The sequence below is a fragment of the Triticum urartu genome, chromosome 5A (assembly GCF_056163025.1).
Source record: "Triticum urartu cultivar PI428250 chromosome 5A, HENAU_Tu73, whole genome shotgun sequence".
Classification (NCBI taxonomy): Eukaryota; Viridiplantae; Streptophyta; class Magnoliopsida; order Poales; family Poaceae; genus Triticum; species Triticum urartu.
Genome location: NC_141877.1, coordinates 297,436,665 through 297,445,375, shown reverse-complemented (window position 1 = coordinate 297,445,375; position 8,711 = coordinate 297,436,665). Strand labels below are relative to the sequence as shown.

At 42.1% G+C, this 8,711-nt stretch overlaps 1 protein-coding gene across 1 annotated transcript; it reads right to left on the bottom strand.

Annotated features, from left to right (window-relative positions):
• Window positions 1–2,419: 2,419 nt before the first annotated feature.
• GLDH (L-galactono-1,4-lactone dehydrogenase) lies at window positions 2,420–8,498 on the bottom strand. The gene is made up of 6 exons (XM_048673396.2): window positions 7,770–8,498; window positions 5,447–5,697; window positions 5,169–5,351; window positions 4,096–4,498; window positions 3,189–3,329; window positions 2,420–2,967 (listed from the first exon to the last, which is right to left on the bottom strand). Exons 1-6 carry the CDS (start codon window positions 8,373–8,375, stop codon window positions 2,797–2,799), a joined length of 1,755 nt encoding a protein of 584 aa, XP_048529353.2. The 5' UTR covers window positions 8,376–8,498; the 3' UTR covers window positions 2,420–2,796.
• Between the last annotated feature and the right edge of the window lie 213 nt (window positions 8,499–8,711).

The following is an 8,711-nucleotide window of genomic DNA, read 5'->3' as shown; positions in this document are numbered from 1 at the left end:
CGATATGGACCTTTACTACTGTAAGTCAATTGCTATATGTCGTTCCACTGGGAATTGAGAGATTGCAAAACCACTTCGTGATCGGCGGCAACATGCGCAAGTGTGTGGTGTTGCGAATATCTATAGGGTTGAAGATCCGTCGCATTGTCAGTGGTTTTGATGTTGTTGATGCCCGTGCGCTATCACGAAGATTTTTCGTGTCTTTGCCCTCGGCCTGTATGGTTTTCCTTGTAAACTAGATCAAGATTTTCGATCTGGTCTTCCTTATAAGCCACATCACAGTTTTCAATCTGGATCTCTCGTGAACTGGATCATTTTCTTTGAATAGAGATCAATATTCATGTGGGGATTCCTCCCCACCCCCCCCCCCCCCACCCCCCACGTGACGTGTTAAAAAAAACTTTATGGCTCAGTTTTTTTACGGGTAAAGAACTTTATTCCTTAGATAATAGAGAGATCATGTACAATGAGATGAGAAATAAAGTCCAGAATTGAGCTATCCCAAACCTCAGACGATCTATTACTGAGAGAGTATTTTGCTAAGCTATTTGCTACATTGTTGGTTTCGCGGAAGCAATGGGTTACGTCCACCTTTGTTAAGCCTGCAACAAGAGCTTTACATCCAGAAAATACAACTGCATCCGGGCCTAAATATACATCTTGAGTGAGTGCTTCAACAACGTTCGAGCTATATGCTTTGCAGCCAATGTTTCCGACCAAGTAAAATCCATTTTGGATTGCTACCATCTCCGCCGCTTCTGCACTTATGACATGCGTTATAAACCACACGCGTGCAGCTACAAACTGCCCATGGTCATCTCGAGCTATTGCTCTGTAGCTCCAGTCATAGTCTCAACACAGAATGAAGCATCTACATTAATTTTAGTAGTTCCTTTACTTGGTTTTCTCCACATGTGATCATGCTTTTGAACCGGTCGATTTGGAGTATATGCGTAGACAAAGTTTGTTGCTACCACCTTGATAGATACTCCCTCCGTCCGCGAATAAGTGTACTTCTAGCCTTTGTTCTAAGTCAAAGTTTTAAAATTTTGACCAAATATATACAAAAGAGTAGTAACATATATGACATAAAATTGATATATTATGAAATTACAATTCAAAACGAATCTAGTGATATTAATTTAGTGTCATAAATGCTGCTACTTTTCCCTATAAAGTTGATTAAAGTTTTAAAACTTTGACTTCAGACAAAAGTTAGAAGTACATTTATTCATGGACGGAAGGAGTACTGCAGTACACTCCGGTGGCCTGATTTCCTCTCCTTTAACGAACTGACGCTGCTGCCACCAGATGTACCAACTCGCCACCGTAATTAGTTCCGCCATAGGAAGCTCTCCAATAGGGGATCGCCCCCTCATCCGAATATCCATGGTCATAGCACCAGATCGGTCTTCCCCAACTGCTTTAAGTATTTCCTCCTTCAGCCCTAGTTGGATCCAGACTTTCAACGCTCGCTTGCATGTGAATAGGCAGTGCTGCGAATCTTCAAACCCAATACGACAGTTTGGGCATTGTGCAGAAGTTGGGATATGTCTACCAACTAGTGTTCCTAGACACGGTAATACCCCGCGAAGCACTTTCCACACAAAGTGTTTTACCTTCCCCGATATCTTAAGGCTCCAAATTTTTTTTTCCACGAGTCACATTCTTGGTGACTACCTGGTCCATTACTGCGGTTCCAATGGTGTCCAAATTGGTGTTCAAATTCAACATAATATGCTGATCGTAGTGAGAAAGTACCAAAAAGAGTGTGATGCCAAGCTACAAAATCATCCATCACTTCCACCCAAAGTGGTATTTGTAATATTTTGTGAACATCGACGGGTGAGAACACAGAACGTATAGGAGCTTCATCCCATTGGCCAGTGTGCGGATCAATCAATTCTCCCACTTTCCCCAACATAGTTGTTCCTCTTGGTGTGATGACCTTCCTAGATTCACTAGTTGGAATCCAAGGATCGTTCCAGATGTTAATCTGTGAGCCAATGCCCACCCTCCAAATGCATCCCCTTTTGAACGTTTGTATGCCCACAACAATACTTTGCCATGTAAAAGAAGAGCCCTTCTTAGGGCCTGTATTGAGTATATCTCCATCTGGGTAAGAACTTTTGCACACAAAGAGTCTAGGATTCTAGAGTAGTCGCCAAGATTGTTTTTCTAGTAAAGCAACTTCATGGCTCAGTTTGTACTTGTAGAATCTGTTGTGCTTATTTTATAATCTAAAATTTCAGGGGGGAAATGAGCAAGGTAGATCAAGCAAACACTAAAATAGGACAAGATTACGAAAATCCACCGCAGCGCCAAACGCAGCCAACCATACTGGCTCAGTACGATTGCGCAATCACAACACGATGATTTGTTAAAATTTTGGTTTAAAAAGAAATTCTCCAGCTGCACATTGAACTGAATCAATTTGTTCTTCTTCCCCAGAATTTATTTCAACAGAGGATGATATATAGTACCATAGATAAGCATAGATTGTTTAGTCATGAACCAAAGACATCCTCCTCCAACAAGCGCTTAACCTGAGATCGCTAAAAAAACTACCTCTACGGCTCTACCAACCAAGCAAGTTCTACAAAGAAATTAACTCGGAAGCCCGCGTCTATAATCATGTAAACCACCAGCACATCAGCATGATAGTTTTGACTTTTGATCCAACTATCAACGACAGAATCCAACTCTTGGAAGAGTACATTTCTCCAGAGGGCAAAAAAAAGGATACACATTATGATAAAGCTCTGTGCCTTGAGCATGCCATCAATCAGGACACCTTTACCTTGCATGTTGGACAGTCTGCATTCCTGGGAAAAACTTCTCTAACTTGGCACTGGAGAGAACCTTGTTAGGGTCCAGCTCCATGCGCGCCTTGTTATATGCGTCAACGGGGAAGCGTTTCCGCAACCTAGCCTGCAGTTGAGCAAGTTCATCCTTGTCCTTCGGAACCTGAAAAGAATCAGAGAATTCGTTAGGAAGCAAACCATTTTGTCAATAATGCTTTCAAGACAGTTTAGCAGGCCACTGCTATGCCTGCAAGAGAAGAGATGATTCTCTTGAAATGAACAGGTATGATGCTAATCTTCCACCACGTCTGCAGCAATGCTTACTAACAAACACCAAACGGTAGTGGGTGCATGAATCTTGCAGGTGATAGTTAAAGTTGTTACCTCAATTTTAGCCCAGTGTTCATATGCAGAATAATCATCCCAGAGACTAGTTTGCGTCAGACTTCTGTAGTTGAAGAACTCCTCGGTAATATCCTTCCTTTGGCGAGGATCCGATGTTGGTAAATACATTATTATACCAACCTGCATTACATTACCACAGTAAGTATTTTAAGAGGACTAACAAAGAAAGTAGTTAACTAAAAGTTGAAACATGGTAAAAACTGCATAAAACCTTGTGTCATGGTTAACAAATGAGTTTTGCCAGATTCATCTACAAAATTTTCTATGTATTCGACAAAGTAGCATGAACCAAAGTTCTTCCATGACTGTTGTTAATTTATTACCAATACTGACACCTATACATACTGATTTCTGTAGGTATCTATGAAGTACAAATGACAAAATGTTGAGAATAGCAAAGTTTTTCATCGGCTTGTAAAATAATTATCAAATATCACAGTTTGAAGTGAGTTATACAGGGGGAATGTCCTCTAAAGTTTAAAATATCCTAAAAGAATTACTCTCTCCGATCCATAATAAGTGTCGCAGTTTTGAACTACGGTTAGTTCAATCTTAGTTCAAAACTGCGACACTTATTTTGGATCGTAGGAAATACCAAATAAGAATAGAACATGTTCTACATTTCTACACAAAATTAAGATAAACCCAAATCTCATTTGGGTCAATAAGAGAAAAATACTTCTGGAACTGTGACAGTGTTATTGTTCAGTAACTCGGTAAGCATTTGCCTTTTTGATATCTTGCAAATCTGAACTGAGTTGAATCTTAAATTATTGCATGGAAATAGAACATGCCCTCCTGTGAAACCGGTATAACTTTAGAACTTTTGTAACTCACAGCAACATTAATTAACACAACAACAAAATGTGGCAGAAGAACAAGTTACCCATGAAAATATGTCATCTTCTTCAGAGCTTGATGCCGGACTCATGGGGCTCCTGCTGCGGGCAGTCCAACGCTGCTCAATAGGTGCAGGTGCAGGTATATCCTCCTTCTCAATCAACTGTAGCAACTCCTCCATATAATATAAATCCTTCATGTTTGGCTTCGCTAGAGTTCCTGTAGGGAAGCAGGTTTCAGAAACCCACTGCTGCCCACCACAATCAAAACCTAGTATTTCATCACTCCAGCACATGCGATATCCCTCAGACTTCTTCCAATACTCAGCTTCTGCTTTATTAATTCTGATCACATGATCTTTATCCAGAGGATCAAGGGCGAGCAATTGATCCCTCAATTCAGTAAATGAAAGTTGATCTATCGCTGGGTCTTTACTGTCGGCTTCAGTTCTGGAAAACATCTATAAGGTGGCATAAGCTAGAAACCAAAACAAAACAAAAATCCGCTATTCCTGAGTAAAGCTAGAATTTTAGTGCAAATAAATTCAAAATTAACTCCTTTGAGTAAAGCTACAAGTGGTTCTAACATATATTCAGTATTTTACTTGGCTGCATACACCTTCAATTTGTCTATCATTTCAAGGTAGCACAACTGAATGCCTAACAAGCAGACAAAAAGGTTCAACCTGACACTTCTTGTATAACTTATGGCATATGCGACTCTTCCTACAAACATCACGGCCCCCCATGCCTTTCTGTACGAGCCACAACAAAGTCTCAAGCTGGAAAGGTCAAATTCAGACTAAAACATGTAAGAGCAAGCTAAAAGCACCATGGCCAGTTGGTAGCCAGAGTAAAATCACTTGCTCCCTACCATTTCAGTTTCTAACCAAGGGAATATTTAGCTGATTCATTCAGGTAATCAGATACAAAAGAATATCTGCATAAGTGTAGAAAATCTAAGTGAAGTTTGTTAGTATCAAGTGCACACACTGTAAAAGTGCAAGAGTACTTGTAATGTGCTCTCAGGTTAACCTAGAAAGAGTTATGATGAAGTTTCCATACAGAAAATCAAGGAAGCAGTGCAATTTATATATCGAACCACGCCAAGTGTTCGCACCTATATTTCTTCAATGACTCTCGGTAAAGGTCTCGAACATGCTGTAGGGCTTCATCCTTTCCATATTTTGATGCCAACTTTGGAGTTTTCCATCTTGAAGGAGGATTACATTGGACAACGACAACTGTATCAGTATATGGAATCCACAAGTATTTGATATGTTTGTTTTCAGAAAGCCAATTCCTGAAAAGGGCATGAAAGCAAGGAAGTTAGACATTCCTCTGGTAAAAGATACTAAAACTGTATACAGACTAAGCAACTGGGATGTGTAGCATTACTGGTGGTTTTTCTTGATTTCATCTGCATTAGAAACAAAAGTATGCTCAACAAGTTGGTGTCTTTCTACACACTGAAGAGTAACTTCTGCAACGACTCCTAGGCCACCAAGTCCACAGCGGGCAAGATAAAATAAATCAGGATTTTTCTCCCTTGATAACTCTATCGTCCCTTTGGCAGGAGTAACCAGTTTCATGCTAATAACCTGCTCATCAATTGGAGGCAATCTCGCACCAGTACCATGGGCACCAACCTGTAGGCAATCAAGAATTTAACATTTGAAATTAGTTACGCATATTCATATCATGTCCAAACTGAAATTAGTGGACATTAAGCTTCATTCACACAAGTTGTAGAGCAATACCAATAAAGCAATTAGATCCCTCAAGCAGTAGGGCGAGTAAAGTTGGGCGTACATATTCAGATGATAAGCAGTTAGCACGCATAAAAGCTACTATACACAGTGAAAACAAATGGCAGTACATAGTTACTTTGATGCCATAAGAACTGTTCATAACTACTCCCTCCGTTCCAAATTACTCGTCGTGGTTTTAGTTCAAATTTGAACTAAAACCACGACGAGTAATTTGAAACGGAGGGAGTAACATTCTACTCATTGCTCCTTTCAGCAAATATACTTATCTCTCTCTCACAAAAAATGGGCAATACTACGAAAGAGGTTCTTTTCAGTAGAAACACGTGGAATTCCATGTTACAAAGAATGTCAAAAACATTTGTAGCTGGTAAAAAAATAGTAAGCATGTGCAATGAATATATAACAAAGACAAAGCTTAGAGAATCCCCCCTTATGAAAAGCAAATTAAGTCTATCTTCTTAGCAAACCTCAAGTTTTGGAGAACTTCTGGGTAAGAAATCTAAAAACGGAAGACCCGGATGATAAGACTCGACCGAAGATAACCTTCGGTCTTTCTGTTAACCGTTTTCTGCTGATTGATGTGTCTGAACTAGAAAGACCGCTCTAGCCCTTCTGTTAGTAGTATGTCCAAGGACATGAACTGAATCTCCTAGTAAAATTAACATGAAAGTTTTGCCACTCTCTGGAACCCTCATCTGTCGCCACATTAAGCACGTTTGAACTCCTGCAACAGGCTATGAGGCGATGCTTTCTAGCTTTTATGCGAATAAAACAGTAACTAATGCAGTGTTGCCAATGGGAAGCATTTCATCGAATATCTTCAATCAAATTTGTGCCAAATGATTTTCCAATTTTCATTATAATACTACCAAATATCAGCGATACAACTCCTTGCATAGCGCGTGTACAGAAGGAGTTGAGGATTATCCATAACCATAACTAATATCCTATTCGCAGCTCCTTTGAGCAAATGCTTGTTCCTCCAAAAAAGGGCAATATTAGTCAAAGCAGTTTTCAATCTTCAATTAAATATAAAAGAACATTAAAAACATCTGCAGATGGTAAACATAGCCATGTGCAATTAAATATAAAAGAAATAATATGCTCAGAAAGTATACATTATGAAGAAAAGCAAATAAATTATATCCTCTCAAATCTCAAGTACTCCCTCCATCCCAAATTATTTGTCTTAGATTTGTCTAGATACCGAACTTGACATGGGAGGAGTCCGTAAAGAGAGATCTGAGGAGTATCAACAAAGAACTAGCCATGGACAGGGGTGCATGGAAGCTTGCTATCCATGTGCCAGAACCATGAGTTGGTTATGAGATTCTTATGGGTTTCAGCTCTAGCCTACCCCAACTTCTTTGGGACTAAAGGTTGTTGTTGCTGTAGATTTGTCTAGATACGGATGTATCTAAACACATTTTAGTGTTAGATACATCCGTATCTAGATAAATTTAAGACAAGTAATTTGGGATGGAGGTTGCATTAGAGAATATTTTAGTGAGAACTATAAAAAAGAAAGACCTAATTAAATGGTAAGACTCGAGCAAAGATAGCCTGGAGTCTTATTAACCATTTTCTGCCAATTGATTTGTCTGTGAACTAAAAAGGCCCATCTAGCCCATATATTAGTAGGTGCAAGGATATGAGCCGAATCTACCAGTACAATACATGCAAAAGTTTTGTCATTGATGTCTAGATCAATAGATTAGTTCTACATTAAGTGTGTTTGAATCCATGCAACAGCCTATGAGACGATGCTTTCTTGCTTGTATGTGAATATAACAGTAACTCTTGCAGTGTTGCAAATGTGAAGCATGCCATAGAGCATCTTCAACCAAATTTGTGCTAAGTGATTTTGATGATTTTCATTGTAATATCAAAATTCACTAATAGAGCTCATCGCATGTATGGAGGGAATGGCTTTCCCCAACTGAACAGACCTGAATGATGCCGCCGACCTGCTGCTCTCGAATGGAGGCAAAGTTCTGCAGTGTGAGCCCATGCTTGCTGAGCGCATCGACGAGCTCGGCGACACGTATCCCAGCCTGCACCGTGACGGTCTTCTTCTTGACATCGACGTCTAGCACCTTGTCCATGAGCGCAAGGTTGACCATGCCGGCCCGGGAGAGCCCGAGGCCATTGGGGGACAGCCCGGAGCCGAGGGGCCTGAGCCTGCGTCGCTCCCTGTGGGCTGTGGCGAGGGCATCCTCGAGCGCCGGGATGGAGTCGGGCTGGAGGAGGACGCGGGTGTGGACCTCGTGAGTGCCGCTCCAGTTGGAGACGGTGTGGAGGTCGTCGGGGAGGGGCGCGTACTTGAAGGGGACGGCCTTCTTGTGGAGCGCGTCGGGTGGGAAGGGGAAGGAGTAGTAGGTGGCGGCGCCGCAGCCGAGGACGAGGAGCGCGTAGCCGGCGTACTTGCGGAGGTCGGTGTCGGAGGCCGGGAGAGGGGAGGAGGAGGAGAGAGCACGGATGAGTTGGAGGTTGTGGTGAGGCTGGGAGGGGGAGGAGGCGCGGCGGAGGAGACGGGAGAGGAGGAGGTGCCGCATCGTGGGGAGCGGGAGTGGGTGCGCGGCGGCGGTCGAGTCGCGGCCGGAGGAATGGCGACGGGAGAGGCCACCGCACCAGATCGCGATGGGGTTTTAATCTCCGGTTCGTTTGGGAACGGGGTTTTCGCTGGTAGGGTGCTACGGTGTGGAATATGCGTGAAGTTTTGTGCGTTAGAGGTAAACTGTAAAAATCCGATGACGAGTTTGGCCCCCTTTTGGCTTTTATTATAGTCGCCCGGCCCGTAAATGATCTTACGGTGGCCCGCAACCCTACCCCCTTCCCCGCGGTATATCTATGGGATTGCGGCGAGTATACGGGGCGAAACCCTATCCCCT